Source organism: Lethenteron reissneri, chromosome 36 (genome assembly GCF_015708825.2).
Source record: "Lethenteron reissneri isolate LAM-NWPU_2019-01 chromosome 36, ASM1570882v1, whole genome shotgun sequence".
Classification (NCBI taxonomy): domain Eukaryota; kingdom Metazoa; phylum Chordata; class Hyperoartia; order Petromyzontiformes; family Petromyzontidae; genus Lethenteron; species Lethenteron reissneri.
The window spans coordinates 8,427,163-8,444,571 of record NC_083814.1 but is presented as its reverse complement, the minus strand read 5'-3'; the positions used below and the strand labels follow the sequence as shown (position 1 = coordinate 8,444,571).

Here is a 17,409-nt window from a genome sequence, read left to right as displayed (position 1 = left end):
ATTAGCGGGACACGGTCTTCAGCAATGTGCGTCATCGTTCCTGGCTCGTAACAACATCTACTCAAGTTCTTAACCGACGGTCGAGAGGTACAGGGACTTCCTCTACTTACGAACATTCAAGAGATTCGATCAAACCTGGTCCGTACGTCCAGTTGCCTGTTCGGACCGAGAGTCGTAAGTTCAACCGCCGCGCAAATAGATGGCGGTGGTGGCATCTACATCTGCAGAACGTGAAGAACCAGTGGCATCTGCAGAACGTGAAGAACCAGTGGCATCTACATCTGCAGAACATGAAGAGCCAGTAGCATCTACAACTGCAAAACATGAAGAACCAATAGCAACTGGATCTGCAGACCTTGAAGAACCAATAGCATCTACATCTGCAAAACGTGAAGAACCAGTTGCATCTACATCTGCAGAACGTGAAGAACCAGTGGGATCTACATCCGCAGAACATGAAGAACCAATGGCATCTACATCTGCAGAACATGAAGAACCAATAGCATCTACATCTACAGAACGTGAAGAACCAGTGGCATCTACATCTGCAGAACGTGAAGAACCAATAGCATCTACATCTACAGAACGTGAAGAACCAGTGGCATCTACATCTGCAGAACGTGAAGAACCAGTGGCATCTACATCTGCAGAGCATGAAGAACCAGTGACATCTACATCTGCAGAACATGGAGAACCAGTGGCATCTACATCTACCGGAGATTATACAACTTTTAAAGCCATTCTCCGTGTTTAGTATACATGTCGTACACCATGTTTGGAATCAACAGGAGTAAAATTGGACTTGGGAACAAATCGACTTACGAACAGACCTCTGGAACCGAACTCGTTCGTAAGTAGAGGAGTCCCTGTAACTAAGAGATGATGGTAAAGAATAAATTGATGTGAAAGTGGCGGTTCTTCTTTCGTTATGCTGTTCAGCATGGATTGAAAGCAATGGCAAGCCGGTATGCTGCGTGGCTTAATCTTCAATGTTGTCTCGCAGTCGTTGATTTATTTGTTATTAAAAAAGTCTGGGCGGCTCTACGGGGCGAAGATCTACTGCGGTTGTTGAAATGCAGAAGTTCTAGATTTGAAGCTTTCGTGACTGCAAGGATTCATATTCTTAGGTTTGTTTAGGATAAAGTCACGTAGGTAAAATTTTTTTACATTTATTTATTATTATTTTTTATTTTGTTTTATTTTACTTTTATTAATTAAAATTTTTTACCTACGTGACTTTACCGAAAAACCTAAGAATAGAAATGCAGAAGCTTAATAAAGTACCTTGCAAACCGGACGGGATGCATCTCAAACGTGACGTCTATCTGAAAGTTCTCATCTTTTCATTCGTAATAAAGCCTTCTCACATTTTATTACGAAACGCACCCTATCGTGGAATGATGTGCAGTGCGTCGATTACGTTCTGGGGATTGGGACTGCCGTTAAAACGCTGACGTGTTTAGGCACCCACCTTGCAAGGAAGTCAAGGAACGCGCGCGGCGTGCAGATTGACAGCACGTAAGTTGCTCCGCTCGATCAGTCGAACGTTGAGGGTTAGTCAAGGATTTACGTGGCGTGATTGCAGGTCGCTCCAGTCGTTTATTTGCTCGAACATTCTGCCGCACGTAACAGTGATACATCCCGAGCAATGCACTCCTAACAACGAGCATCCAGACTCAAGAACACGTATGGTAAAGAGCATTACTTGACACCATAACAAAAGGAGAGCGGTTACTCGGCACACGTTTTATGGATGCGTTTAAAAGTCGGCTAACTTGGATCGGAGAGATATTTCGCATTGACAGGTCAATGCAAACGCAGCGAGTTTGACGTAGAGAACAGAAGCGAGATATGGTTGATAGCCTTGCACGAGTAAACTGTTTCTCTGGAAAGTGCTGACCTTCCGTCACAACGCACACGAAGTCCACACACACAGAGACACTGGCACAGAGTCACACAGAGAGAGAGACAGAGTAACACACATACACACAGTAACACAGTCATACACAAACACAGTCAGACACACAGACACAGTAACACAGTCACACACACAGACACAGTAACATAGTCACACACACACAGACACACACACAGACACAGTCACACACACAGTAACACAGTCACACACAGACACAGTCACACACACAGTAACACAGTCACACACACACATACACAGTAACACAGTCACACACACAGACACATACACAGTCACACACACACAGTAACAGTCACACACACAGTAACACAGTCACACATAGTAACACAGTCACACACACAGTCACACACACAGTAACACAGTCACACATAGTAACACAGTCACACACACAGTCACACACAGTCATACACACAGCGACTAAGACCTCCCCTTTAGCCGTAGCATACTTTTGGGGCAAGCGCTGTTAGCGAGCACCTGTGAAGTCCGGCACAGCACACGAGGTGGTGGGTGTGCCAGCACCACGCCCGGCCGCCTTTGTCTCCCCAGTGGCGATGTTTACACATCACCCGCAGGGGAGGCCCAGGACTGCTTCAGATTAATGGTCACAGGTGTCGGTGGCCGTGAGCAGGCATCGAACTCGATTCGCCGGGTTTTTGTTAGCAGAGCGCACCTAACCGCTGTCCCACCGCTCCCCACAGCCGCACGCGGTCACACCGGCACATGGCTGGGGTGTTCGCCAGGCGCTGGGGTCTTCGCCTGGGCGTCGCTGCTGTCGCCGTGTACATCCTCGTCATCATCTCACAGCGACCCAGGGGTGAGTGGTGACTTCGTTCTTGATCGATCGGGACTCGTACGAGTCATGAATGTATTTATTTTTTATTTTGGTGACTTGTCATTTAAAAAAAAAAAAAGGTTTTTTTTTGTTTGATGTTGTAACCCGCCTGCCCGCCCATACTGGATAACCGTGGCCGGGAATTGAACTCGGGTCGTCAGGTTCATAGTGCAGTTATGCATAACCCACCTCCGCCTCTCGTACACTATGTTGGCGGAGTTGTATAATAACGCAGGTGAGAGGTGGATTGATAATCATCTCTGTGATTGTCGTATCTTGAGATGCAGTTTAAACCAGTGGCGTGACACCCAGTGTATGTGCGGTATATACACGTGCAGTAGTGTTCGTGAGTCAGAGATTTTAGTGCCTTGACTAAGGAGTGTACAGTTGCCATATAAACTGTCAGCGACGTTTGAACCCAGCATGTTTATCATCACGATTACCATTCAGCCATGGTCAATCCACTGCTGGATGAAGGCAGCCCAACCACCTCTCACGGTCCTGTGATGTAATACTATCCAACTGCATGCAATTTTATTTATTCCTCCATCTCCTCATTGCACATACTGCCAGACACCACGGTGGCGAGATGTTAACTACCTCGCCTGGTATGCAGGAGGTCGTGTGTTCGATTCCGACCCTGACGCCTGCTGTATATTTGGAGTTTGCGTGTCTCTCTCTCTCCCCGTGGTCGCGTGGATTTTTCTTCGGGTCCTTCGGTTATTCCCTCCCTATTTAAAAAAAACATGGATTTGGAGTAATTCGGTTTCTGTACATTTCCACAACATAAGCCACTTTTTCGAGCTGTCATTTGTGGCCGGGTCATTTCTGTAAAAGACACGTTTCATATGTAGCTACTGCATATGTAGCTACTTTTGCTTCTAGGATATTAATCCGGCACTGCAACCTGCGTCCACCCAGGCGGTATAAATGAATGCGTCAGACACAGTCGCGTGCGGTGGGCTAAAGTGTGGTTAATCCCACCAAGACGTCGAGCAAGCGTAGACAAATAGGCCAAATAATGCCAGAGCTGTACCTTTGCATTTTACTTGTATCAGCCATGATCAATCCACTGCTGGATGAAGCCAGCCCCGCCCCCCCCCCCCCCCCCCATAAAAGCAATCTCCCATGGTCCAGATGACGAATGGCACGCATTAAAACATGTGTAAAGCATCTTGCAAAATGCAGTTAATCAGAAAAGCGAGTGTGGATATTACAACCAGTCGCAGTGGAATCAGTCATCTGTTCGTTTGTGTCCGCAGGCACGGAATACGAGATAAGCAAAGACCAAGAATCACACTTGGAAGGTAAAGTCCAGAGGGCTTGCCGCGTGTGCGCTGGGATCGTAAATAAAATGCTGATGTGGAGATTGTGGAGGCCATGGAGCCAGCGAGCCAGTGTGGAAGGACTGAAACGTAAAATTCCAGTCGTTGTCTGACACCGTTTTTTTTTTGTTCTAAGGACTAACGGACGACTCAAGCGAGCGTTCTGATTTGTGATGTGGATGTCACCTCCGATTTGCACGGTTGTCTACGTATGGTGCGAAAGAAGTTCAACATACAAGCGTAAAACAGCGGTGGTCCCAGCACAGCGAGCCTATTGCGGATGTGATTTTAAGGGGTCACTATATTTCAGTTATGAAAATCCTGGCAGTTTATATATATACATTTTTTTTCGAATCACGAACCTCCATCAAATATTCGAGGCGCAGGAAGTGAATGGTCACACACCTGGTATTTACGATATTCATGGCAATGATAGCCAAAGGTCAATGGACCAAACTGCAAAGAGACAAGCAATACCTTCACGCAGACCCCGACGATGTGCACTGCTGTTTAGGTTTTTGTGGCTGTGCCGTACGGCAAAACTGAATCAGGAACTAATTTCGATTCGAGTTCTTGAAGCAGGACATGCAGAAAAACGCCGGACGTCGTGCCGGACAAGACGCGGTACCGCAGCAGAGCCGATGATGACGGTGATGTGCAATTGTTGCGTCGGCAGACACGCCCGTGCTGGTGGACGAGGCATTGGATGAACCCGTATGGCCTGAGTTGGCGAGGCCTTCACGTGCGACACGCCGGCGCAAGAGGCCCGAGTCTCAAGTAAGGCCACCCTCTCTGTGTGGCCCCGGATCATCTTGGGTCCACTGCTTCCAGCCCATCCGTCTGCAGTGGCCCGGGGCACATGCGCGACAGGTAGGCTCCCCAAAACCTGGACAACTCGGTGCAGCATTTGGTCAAGTGCGGTGGTGCTGTCACCAGAACCCAGCAGAAGGCAGATTTAGTGCCATAGTGTGTGCTGAAACCAAAACGAAACTATTTGTAATGTCATCAGGTAAGGCCCACTGAGCTATATAGCTCTTTTTCAGAAGCAACCTTTGCACAAATGATAGCTCAACGAAGTTATCATGTGGACATTTATTGATAGTAAATGTGGAGGGAAAAAACCGGAGGACCTGGAGAAAAATACACGTGACCACGGGGTGAACATGCAAACTCAAAATATACAGGCATCAGGGTGTGCATCGGTCCCAGGGCCCATGGGATGCCATCGTGACGTCACATGGGTGCCAGTGAAAGGAATGGGTCCCCTTTAAAAAGCAAGAACCTCCACTACAGTGCAATTATAAATGCCTTAACACTGCTGATGAGCTCCAAAAGACTGAACACCGCCCCAGAATGTTTGTGTTTGAACAAATGGTGCTGCTTACCGTACATCCACAAGGCCAACAGGCTGATGGACTGAAATTGATTTTACTTAACGTATAGATATGGAACACAAGGTGGTATCGACAATTGATTGCATGTTAACTGCAGTGCACTCAGAACACCCTATACAAACACTGTCCAGTTTGCTGAGGATTTAACGGCCAGTTTAATGATTTACCAATAGAGAAACAACCCATTCATTTGGCAGGGGCAAAATAACCTTGAGTTTATAAAACATATTCAAATGGAAATAACAACACAGTACAATGTCACGTATCCGCCCTGACCAATTAACCGCCCACAAACAGTGCAGTAATTCAGATCTGTAAATGACGAGAATGTTATTTCTGTTGTGATGGGGTTTCTTCACCATTGAAAGATTTGAATGATTAACCAGAGCACCTGGAGGATAATCCGTGCGGAACAGATGGAGAACGTGCAACGCCGCACAAAGTGGCACCCGAGTCAGGAATTGAACCCAGGTCCTTCGTGCCATGAGACACAAGTGCTCTCGTTGAGCCACCCAGCCCTCCCATGTCCAAGGGGATACCACTCAAGGCAGAGGTCGCAACCGGGTACCCGATACCCGTACCCTACCCGACCCTGGTGCGGCCGGGTACGGGTAGGCCGTGAGTCACTGGTGAGTAACCGTTTGTCACTCATTTCCCAACGTCTTGTCTCTTCTCACAATTCAAGCCGGGTACGGGTAGGGTACGGGTACGGCCGGGTACGGCTACCCGTTTGCGACCCTGGTGCGGCCGGGTAAGGGTAAGGAATCAAAACCCGTTTGCGACCTCTGACTCAAAGCCATTTGCTTTGTCATCTCCTCTACTGCCACCTCCTGGTCCAGTGGGTTTGGGGAGTTTGATCAATCTCGACAGCAGTTTTCTTGATTGCAAGGCCCGCAGGCCACTGGCGGTCCCTCGTGGCCTTTAGTGCAGCCCCCTGATGTGCAGCCCCCGACAATACACACATTTGAAAACACCCCCCAATCGTGCTGCTGTCCTACCCCAATGGTTTCAAATGTGCGGTGGCCCTCACGCTGATGTCGTAGAGGATAAGTGCCCCCCCTTCCCTCTCCCTCTGAAAATGAGTGAATAACACTGCTCTTACATCATCCATCAGCCCCTGGTTCCAAAGCGCTGGATTACAGATGATAGCCATCACTTGAACGACATTCATGTTCCTAAGAAGCGAGCCGGCGCATTTTGTACGTGAAGGGTCTTGTGGGGGTTGTTTTTTTTAAACACGGTTGTTCAGTAACAGGCCCGGAACTTCAAACGGCCATCAACAACACAGCAGGGTGAAATGTGTAAACGACAATAAGGGTGAAAACGTTGCATGTACTGAGCAAAGTTTACGGGAACTTGGGAAAGTGAGAGAGACTATGGGAGCAGGATGAGAAAGCGTTGTGACCTTCCGTGGTGACGTTACCGCCACTTCGTGATGGTTTTGTTGTGAGCTGCTGGCACGACGGTGGTTGAACACAGGACAGATGAGATGGAACATTCAGCCTGGTCGACCCGAGTCCTCAAGCATGGGTGGAGGAATCAACGAGCGATAGTAACCACGGTAGTAGCGATAGCAAAGTGACAATGAGGCGTGACGAAAAGCAGCTTTCTCGGCAAATAATATCAGTCATTGTAGCTTAAGAATGTACAGCCATCAGGAATCCCCCATACGTATAGCGTAGTGCTGTAATCTGTAGGACACATCAGCCTGGGATGTTGCCACATGTTTCCATATCAAGATGTTGTCGAGGTCAAAGATCGTTGGTGCCACCAACACCGCACTGCCAACGCTCTCTAGCCGGTTTTGCCCCGTATTCCTGTACAGGGAAATCGAGTTTTCAGGTCTATATGGCGTACAGCCGTTTCTATACGGGCAACAACTATTTTTTTGCCTATTTGTTTGTGTTTCTCTTCTTGTGGTGGGACTTTGCAGGATGAACGTTGAGATGTATAAGGGGAACGGTGTGACCAATAAGGTCTGAATTGGTATACATAGCAGGATCACTAAAAAGATTTCCAAAATCATGAGCAAACACAAGATCCAGGTTCGATTTTACACAGTACATACAATTTGTGATCTGATCCCGTCTGTGAAGGATGTGATCCCTGACATGCAATACCCAGGCGTCTACAAACTAAGCTGTGTCTGCGACAGTAGTTACATTGGGGAAACTACGCGACATGTCTCGAACCGTGTTCGTGAACATAAGGCAGATCTGAAACACGGTAGGACCAACACATTGGCCGTGGCTGATCATTGTTTTAATGCGGTTGGCTCATACGAAATTGATTTCTCCAAGACGAAAGTACTCTGCAAACCCACTGGCTATCAACAAAGATTCGTTCATGAAGCCATCCATATATATAGACACAGACACAATTTCAACCAAGAAGATGGGTACAAACTGAGCAATTATTGGAAGGGCGTTATTAACCAGTTTAAGTCATAACTGGCTGTGATATTTCCATCCTACCTTCCGATGTTAGCAGTTATTTTCGACTATCTGATTTTACATTAACAGGTTCACACTAACACAGCCGCCGTTGCTCGTGTCCTCTATGTGGCGGTGGCTCCGCGATCTTACATTGACATGCTAATCTCTTTTACACCATTGGAACCTCATTTGCCAGAAGAAAAAATATGATAATTGTTTTTTTACCCTTTTATCTGGCAACAAAACTGACACCAATTATCATATTTTTCTTCTGGTAAATGAGGTTCCAATGGTGTAAATGCTTACCCCGAGCTCTCGTACTCTGATGGTGCATTGTCTTTGAGTTGTGCGCCTTTTGGCGTCATCTGGTCCAACACCATGTGAGACTAGGCTCTAAGGAAAGCTGTCTCGGGTATGGACCAATCAACTTCAAGGACAGTGCATACATTATCAGAGTTATGTTTTTTGTTTGCATTATGACTGCAGGTATTGTGGTCTATGCAAACATGATTCCTTGTAAAAAAAGGTGTCAGTTTTGTTGCCAGAAAAAAGGGTAAAAAACCCAATAATCATGCTAATCGTCTTGGTTCTTTCGGTAAAGTCACGTAGAATGGAAATAATAAAATAATAAAAATAAAGCATAATAAAATAATTCTCACGACGTTTCGGCCACAACGCAAGCAGCCGTCCTCAGGTGGAGAACAGGTCTGTCGAGAAGACAGAGTCTGTTTGTGTGTTTTATTTTTATTATTTCATTATTTTCATTCTACGTTACTTTACCGAAAGAACCAAGAAGATGAATCCCTGCAGTCACGAAAGCTTTAAATCGAAATTTAATCACGCTAATCTCTCACAATACAATGGCCACCTCCGTACCCTCGTCGTGGAGGTCGCTCTCAGATCTCACATTGACATGAAAATTTCTCACATTAACATAACTAGCCCCGCCCACTTCGCTTATGACCCTTGGGCTACACCCATTTCAAACCTTTAAAACAGCCTGCCGCAGCAGCTATCCCACTCTTTTTAAATCCTTTATATTAAGTTCGCTTGCTTGCTTGCTTGCTTACGACCGTGCAAACCTTTCGGTCGTTTTTTAACCCACTTCCCGTGATCCAATCGAGCTGACATTTTGCACACAGACTCGTTGTGCGAGACAATTAATGTTCGTGAAAAAAAAAATTCCAAAATTTTACACTGTTTAGGGAAAACAAATTAAATATTTAATTACCAATTGTTTAATACTGCAGACAATCATCTGACCCATAGGTGGCAGCCATCTCAAGCCAGAGAACGAGAGGACTCTAGCCGCCACGCATATAAAGTATTTAGAGTGAAAAACTTTGTTTTTACGGGTTATACTTATTTCTCCTGATGACGATTATTTGTGTTGCGATCGAAACGTCGTGATATTTTTATTCTTTTTTTATTCTCGACTTAAAGCTTTCGTGACTGCAGGAATTCATACTCTTTGGGTCTTTCGGTAAAGTCACGTAGGTATAAAAAGAATAAAATAAAAAATAAAATAAATCACGACGTTGCGATGCGATCGAAACGTCGTGATTTTTAAAAATTATTTTATTTTATTATTTTTCTATCTACATGACTTTATCGAAAGACCCAAAGAGTATTTATTTAATTCATTTCTATTATTTTATTACTATTTTTTCTATCCACGTCACTTTACCGAAAGACCCAAAGAATAAGTATGTCACTATTTGAGTTAAGGGGATATTATTACAGCGGTTTAAATCCCCCCCTCCCCCCCACGTTTGAATCTCGCCGCGCAGAATGTGGAAATGGCTTTTTCCTGCCCTGGGATGGGGTAGGGGGTGGGGAGGGTGGTGGGGGAATAAAGTGGGGGTGGAGGGGGATGGAGGGGAGGGGGTGGGGGGAGGAGGGTGAGGGGGGTGGTGGAGGTAGCAGGGTGGAGGGGGTGGGGGTAGGAGGGGGGTGGGGGGAGGAGGGGCTGGGGGGAGGAGGGAGGTTTAGGGGAGGGTTGAGGGGGGGAGGGTAGGGGTGGGGGGATGAGGGGGTGAGGGGGGAGGAGGGAGACGGGGGGAGGAGGGAGTGGGTGGGAGGAGGGGGGTGGGGGGAGGAGGGGGCTGAGGGGTGGAGGGGTTGGGTGAGGGGATGGGGGTGGGGATAGGGGGGTGGGGGGGTTGGGTGGAGGAGGGGGGTTGGGGGGTGGTTGGGTGGGGGGATGGGGGGGTTGGGTGAGGGGATGGGGGTGGGGGTAAAGGGTGGTTGGGTGGGGGTAGGGGGGTGGGGGGTGAGGGGATGGGGGTGGGGGTAGGGGGGCGGTTGGGTGAGGGGATGGGGGTGGGGTAGGGGGTTGGGTGAGGGGATGGGGGTGGGGGTAGGGGGGCGGTTGGGTGAGGGGATGGGGGTGGGGGTAGGGGGGTTGGGTGAGGGGATGGGGGTGGGGGTAGGGGGGTGGGGGGTGAGGGGATGGGGGTGGGGGTAGGGGGGTGGTTGGGTGGGGGGGTTGGGTGAGGGGATGGGGGTGGGGGCTCTCTACAACCGCAGCAGCGATGCCGCGAATCTGCAGCGCGCGGTGCGAGGCGGCCTAGCGCCGCGTTGTGGTCGTTAAATGGATCGCGACAATCATCACCAGCACCACCAGCAGTCCAACTTCGTCTACGCTCGCTGCACGCCGTCACACAACACACGACAACAGGGAGTGGCGCTGCTGCTGCTGCTTACTAATAGCAGCTTACTAATAGCAGCGCGTAGTAATAATTAACTTCGTTTTTTTAACATCAAGTTCTCACGTTCGTTTGGGGGCCAACGCAGGCGACTGAGGCCGCGCCCAGCGAGGCTCCGCCTGGCAGCGGCCTTCACCGGGACCCGGACGAGGAAGGCGGCAGACGAAGAATAGACGAGGAAGAAGCCATGGCCACCACCACCACCGCCGTCGCCACGTGTAAGGCGGCGAGGATGTGTTCTGTCTACGGGACGTGCTGGACGCCTTCCGCGTCTGTCTGGACGAGCGCGGCGAGGTGCTGCTGGAGGAGTACGCGCAGGGATGGCGGGGACTGATCAAGTGAGTAGCGACGTGCCCCCCCTCACACACACACACAACCAGGCAGTCGTTGCCGTGTTGGTTGTCGACTTTGCGTGCGTTCGTGTGTGGTTTGGTGTGGGGGGCGTTCAGGGCCTGCGTGCACGTAGCCTGGCACAGGCGCCGTGGTCAACGTCGCCGCCACCGCCGCCGCCGCCACTTGGTGGTTGTTTGTTCAGTGGGGGTCACGGTCATCGATTAATGATCTGAACCGGTCCTGGGTCGTCCTCCCCTAGGTCGACTCGGACTCAAATGAGAACTTGGTTTGCTGTGTGTGAATATCGCCACCTGGGGAGACAAAGGCGGTCGGGCGTGGTTGCTGCCCCCCCCCCCTACCGCCACGTGTGCGTGCCGGCCTTCATTGGGTGCTACTCGCTAACAGCACTTGCCCCTAGGGTTAGGGTTATAAACGAGCCATATATGGCTCTTCTGGTGACGGCATATGGCTCCCAGACAATTTTGAGTTGAAAAAAAATACAAAAATCAGTTTGGAACTGATTTTAAAATACTTGGGATATTGCTTAATAATACTGTGTCATTTTAAAGTAAACAGAAATTAGTTTTGAAGATAAATTGCACGGGTCACGCATGCACGAAGCTCAACCTCACCACGTATGAACCAGACTACAAGGCCATCAGCAAAACCATGCAGCACCAGAAGTCGCATTAAAAGTAAGACATATTAATTTATTATACGTTAAAAATACTATATGGCTCTCAATGCAATATATTTAGAAATATTTGGCTTTTATGGCTCTCCCAGTCAAAAAGGTTCCCGACCCCTGACGTAGGGGGATTCTAGATTTGAAGCTTTCGTGACTGCCAGGATTCATACTCTTTAGTTTTTTTCGGTAAAGTCACGTAGGTAAAAAATGAAATTTAAATTAATAAAATAATGAAGATCACGACGTTTCGGAGGCAACACAAGTCTCCGTCATCAGGTGGGACCGTCACAGCTGAATTTGGTGTATCAAGTGAGGCAGCGATTACAAGATGCAAGTTGGCGGCATCTCTTGAGGAAGGCCAGCGTCTGATCTTTGTGTACCTTTGTGTACCTGTGTGTGTTTAGAAGTGGAAGTGCGGAGCAGTGGCAGAGTGGTGAGCGCACTTTTGCTACGCTCACAGCCAAACATGGGTGGCGAATATCTGAAACCGGTCCTGTGCATTCCCCTAAGTCGACTCGGCCTAAAATTGTGGAAAACAAAGGTGGCCGGGCGTGGTGGTGGCCACCCTTCTCGTGTGCCGTGTGTCAGCCTTAATAGGTGCTCGCGAACAGCCCTTGCCCCAACATGTTCACGGCTATACGAGCAGGGCCTTTGTCTTTGTGTCTACCAATGTCTTTGTGTGTTGGAAAGTGTGACTGCATGTGTGTACAGCACCTGTGTAAGTGTGCGTGAGTGGGTGCTTCTGTGTAAAGTGTGTGAGTATTGAGTGCATCGGTCAGTCACCTCGAGTCGATCAACCCATGGCACCTGGGTCTGTCCCGTGCGCCCTCCTGCCAGCAGGAGATCAACACTTGATGTGGCCTTAACGTGCACCTAGCCTGGCACAAAGCGCCGTGGTAACGCCACGAAGCACTTCCGTGATGATTGAGTCTGTGCAACTGTCTGTGACTCTGGTGTTTGCTTGCCTAAAGTACTTTCGTCAATGTGCACGTTACATCTGAGCAATCATTGCTGTCGCCCTCATAATTATCTTTATGATAACAATCAATACGTGCAGTAAACGGGGAAAACCAAACCACAAACTATAGTACAGAAAGGTAAAAAAACATGCATGTGCAAGGTTAATGGTTATTGATTTATTGGTAATGTTTCTTTAAGCGGCCCTATGAGATTCATGAGTATTGATTGACCTTTATATAACTAAACTATTGAGATCCATCATTGATGGAGTGATTGATCTCCTTTATTTAACCAAGCCATTAATATTCATTATTGACCGATGTTTATTTTAACAAACCCATCGCAATTCATCATTAATGCTGTTAAATTTTACAAGCATACGTTTGACATAAATTATTTACGGTAATGCACTTGCCAATGCTTTTGCCAAATGATGGTGTCGCTTTGGTCTTTATCGTTCCTCTTTACATTTTCAAGCACAAGATGGTATGTAATTTTTTTTAGATAAAGCCCTATATGTTTTAAGTGTTTAGCATTGCAGTGTTGTACATACTGCTGTGGAGTGCACTATAATGCTTCAGTGGGTGTTGTATAGTAGTTTCCCTTATGCACATGAAGGTCGAAACCCGTCCAGTGGGTTGCTTCCTTAATACAAATGCTGTCTGAAACTATTGATCTGGAAGCCAATAGGCCGAAGGACAAGACACACATAATCGAGTTCTGCTTATATACAGTATAATAACAACTTTCAAAGATACATAGTGTCGGTGTGGTCACAGAATTTGTATTTTTTTATGTAGTTGGATTTGTATTAAGGTCATACTGAACTTAAAAAAACAATTGTTACATTGTTTATACAAACCAAGGGTCAATATGTTTTGTAAGTCGAAAAATGTTTCTATTAAGGACATTTTGTTCTTTTTGGCTTGTCCAATTGAAATAACATTCATTGCATTCTGTTGCCAAGCATCCATTAACATGTACTGCATTTGTATTCGCTGGGGTATTAAGAATGTAACTTCTTTACTAAACAACAGTATAAAATACTTGATATTCTGTGTTACCACCAGCCTCGGGCTAATGGAGAATTGTATTTTTAGAAATGTTCGGCTTCAATAAGAGACCCCCTCGAGTTGGAATGTGCAAATTGCGGTTGGCATGAGGGCAGCAGATTTGGGAGTGGGTGGTGTAATGATTACCTCCATAACAAAAAGTACCGAATATTGTTAAATCATTTTCATGTTACCCTAAATTCATGAGTAATTTGAGTACGGTTCACACACGAGAATTATGACTGCCAGATACCAAATGTGTGAGCCGCGGGAGTTCTGGTCCAATTACAAGTGTGACACTTCTCCCTCCAGGTTCATGAACAGCCTGGGTACGATGTTCTCCTTCATCTCGAGCGACGCTGTCAGCAAGCTCAACATCCTGGAGGCCTACCGCACTGGCCCGCACGCCGACAGCTACCGCTCGCTGCAGACCATGGCACGCTTCGAGTCGGAGGCCGGTGACCTCGTCGCCGCCTCCAAGCGCGACCCACCCTCCGGCTGCCGCACCTTCCTGCGCCTCCACCGCGCCCTGCTGTGGCTGCGCCTCTTCTTGGAGCGGCTGCGCACGAGCGGCGAGAACGACCGTCCATCTACGATGTGCTCCGAGGCGTACGACCGCTCCCTGTCAGAACATCACCCGTGGATCGTGCGCCAGGCTTCCTCCGTGGCCTTCCGCCTGCTGCCTACGCGCAGCGCCTTCTTCGAGGTGATGCACGTGGGTGCCGAGGAGCAGGTGGTTGCCATGCTCGGAGAGGCCGTGCCTGCCATCGAGAAGGTTTACGATGTCTCCCAGGCCGTCTACACTGAGCACAATATGCTGGACTTGCCGTAAGCGCCGATCGCTAGCTGCTGTCGTTGTTGCTGCGCGACGGGTGTTTGCCAAACTGCGATCCAGATTGTGCCATAGTTATTGTTAACAGAATGCTTAAATGGGTGAAATGTTGTAGGTAAGGGTGTAGGCTGCTTGTTGAGGACAGTTCAGCATTTTTAACCAAGCCACACAAGCACTTTATTATTTGGACCGCTCCCAACTACTGAATTGCATGCCAGAGTTGATGCAGCCGTTCCCTTGCTCATTCATGTCTGTGTCACACCAGCTTTCCCTTAATGTAGCAATCTTGTAAAACTGGGTGCAGAATACCAATGCAAGGAGTGGCCAAATATGATGAATGTAATTCGCTTGCAAAGCTATCAGTCAAGGATTTAATTATATTGGCCACACCTCATGACATCTGGGATGAAACCCAGTCTGGCAGGTTAGTTCAGAATGGTGGCAAATGTTTGGACTTGGTAATCCATTTTGACATAGTTCAAGGCCCTATTTGTAAATTGTAAGGCAGTGGGTCCCTGAAATGTATGGTTCAAGAGACTAACGCTAGTTTAGGATTCGGGCTATATAATACACCTTTGTGTGATAATTTCTTGTTATAAATGCCTTGTTTTAAAACTGAACATTTTTGGCCCAAGGTTAATTCACTGCTGTCTGAACCCAGCGATTCGAGTTGAATTCCCCACCACTGCTCATATCAGTGACGAGTGATATCTGAACCAGCACTGACCAGAATTGTGAAGTTTGGTCAAACAATCACCATGATCAACAAAACACGGGGGTTGGGAGGGGGGAGCGCTTCATCCAGTGTTGGATCTACATGGGGGCTGTAAATTATTATGAATATTCTATCTTACCAATTCATCTACTGGCTGTTCTCCTAACACACACAACATGCATTACTTCTGGGCCCAGTTTAGGTTGCGGATGCCACTGTTCCTGGCTCCATCGAAGCTGAAAGAATTAAGTTGACACATTCATACTTAGTGGTCTAGAATTCAACTTTAGACTTCAATCGTTGTCTGCTAGCATATCCACCCCTCGTGTGCATTCCCATAATTTAAGCACATTAGGACAAATCCCATGATTTAAAGACATAAGGAAATATCCTGCCTTTTGAGATTTAAATTTGTAATGGGTTTTTGGTTTCAGGCTTATTTATTATTTAGAGGGGGCGTGTGAGCAGGTTCTTAGTACTGGTGTCGAGTTGAAGGTGCTTTATAGTCTTAAAACAAATGTTAGTTGCTTGACTGTAGGGGGATCACTTACATGAAAGTTTAAACATTTACATGTCGAATCTGTCTGCCAGCATGTTTTGGTGGTCACGTGTTACTCAAACTTTGTCCATAATTTTAAATCACTCAGCTGTTGCGACCATATAGAAAATGTATTAAAGACACCCATGTTTTCGGTTCATTAATAGAGATATGCAGTGGTTGATTAAAAAAATCCATTGTAAAAGCTCAAGACCTGCATCAAATCTTGCATGACAATCATTTTTGTTATTAATATTTGTTGAATGTAATTTGTAAACGTGATCCCTGGAGGCACTAATTTCACAATGGTAACGATTCATGTAATTTGGATGGGTGTATCATCACTGGCCTAATTATAAGTATGCACTTTTTTTCACGACGAGGTGAAATTTGATTTATGTTGATTAAGGTTCCTGATTTAAATCTACTTTTGGAATGCAATGCAAATGTACCATTGAGTTTGTAATGTGTGCATACGTCGTTATGCTCAATCAATTGCACATCTGAAATATCAGGGATGAACACTTCTACAAATTCCAATTATTGGAAGTCGCGATACACTACATCTTTGTGGTGGTGAATTGTACAAAAAGTATCTGATCAACTTTCAATTTCTACAAGGTCAAACATGACAAAAGCTGTTTCCCCATTTTGCATGCATGTAGAAAGCATTCGCAATAAGTGTCTTAATTATTAAATGAATAATCGGTGATGCATATCTCCTGAATACAGTCCCGAGCCATTTTTATTGATTTAATGTTAGTCCACACACACACACACAGCCATTGGTGGTACATGGCTCAAGTTCATAGGGGGCTACAAACCGGCTTCGAAGTTGTTGCAGTCATGGTTCAGTATGCAGGTGGATGGAGTTACCGGTGTACAATGGCAGCAACGTCATCGGCGCTTTCTTCACGTGGCCACGAACATTTCAGGCATTTTCACGCAGGAGAACTGGTTTTTAGTTCAGCACAGCCGACGGTTCATTGTTGAATATTGCCTTTGCATTGCGATTACCCTTCAATCCACATGTGCACATCACCCGACACTGTAAAACCCGAGAAGGATTTTGTAGCTTCCACCAAGTGGAGCCCTGAGCCACAACGAGGAGAACCGCTCTTTTGACTTGTCACCAAAGTGCTTCTCCTGGCCTTGGTGTGCCTATTTTATCCACCCCGTAGGGGTGATGTGTTGAACTTGCCATGTTATAATGGGTACCTTCTGCTTTACCATGAGCTACAGTTAACTCTCAGTTATCCGTGTACGGAGTATCAGTACTCCTGCACAATGTTTATGCACGTGGATGTTCTATTAGCTACTCTTCACTCAATCTTGATTTGAGGCTTTCGTGACTGCAGGAATCCATACTCTTTGGTTCTTTCAGTAAAGTCACGTAGATAGAAAATAAAATAAATCACGTCGTTTCGGGCGCAACACAAGCGTCCACCTGATTGGAGCCATGTACCTGATGATGGACGCTTGTGTTGCGCCCGAAACGTTATTTTAGTTTATACCTACGTGACTTTACCGAACGAACCAAAGAGTATGCTCTTCATTCGTTCAGCAACTTTGTGCCCATGTAACTGCAAACATGGGACTAACCAAGGGGTGCCGCCATGGTGGCGAGACGTTAACTACCTCGCCGGATATGTAGAAGACCG

The 17,409-nt window shown here is 47.0% G+C and overlaps 2 protein-coding genes across 2 annotated transcripts; both read left to right on the top strand.

Moving 5' to 3' along the window:
- The first annotated feature begins 549 nt into the window (after positions 1-549).
- LOC133351083 (uncharacterized) lies at positions 550-14,150 on the top strand. The gene is made up of 7 exons (XM_061566012.1): positions 550-850; positions 1,464-1,518; positions 2,635-2,750; positions 4,031-4,075; positions 4,770-4,963; positions 10,719-10,968; positions 13,976-14,150. The coding sequence occupies exons 1-6, from the start codon at positions 760-762 to the stop codon at positions 10,962-10,964; spliced, it is 747 nt and encodes a 248-aa protein (XP_061421996.1). The 5' UTR covers positions 550-759; the 3' UTR covers positions 10,965-10,968; positions 13,976-14,150.
- Positions 13,920-14,495, top strand: LOC133351265 (ceramide-1-phosphate transfer protein-like). Its single transcript, XM_061566367.1, has one exon. The coding sequence runs from the start codon at positions 13,920-13,922 to the stop codon at positions 14,493-14,495; it is 576 nt and encodes a 191-aa protein (XP_061422351.1).
- Positions 14,496-17,409: the final 2,914 nt, after the last annotated feature.

Bases quoted from the DNA above. Each gene is read 5' to 3' on its own strand.
- LOC133351265 (XM_061566367.1), top strand. From the start codon at position 13,920: ATGTGTGAGCCGCGGGAGTTCTGGTCCAATTACAAGTGTGACACTTCT.
- LOC133351083 (XM_061566012.1), top strand. From the start codon at position 760: ATGTCGTACACCATGTTTGGAATCAACAGGAGTAAAATTGGACTTGGG. The intron at 1,519-2,634 runs GTAAGTTGCTCC...CGCTCCCCACAG, and splicing joins GGCGTGCAGATTGACAGCAC to CCGCACGCGGTCACACCGGC. The intron at 2,751-4,030 runs GTGAGTGGTGAC...TTGTGTCCGCAG, and splicing joins CATCTCACAGCGACCCAGGG to GCACGGAATACGAGATAAGC.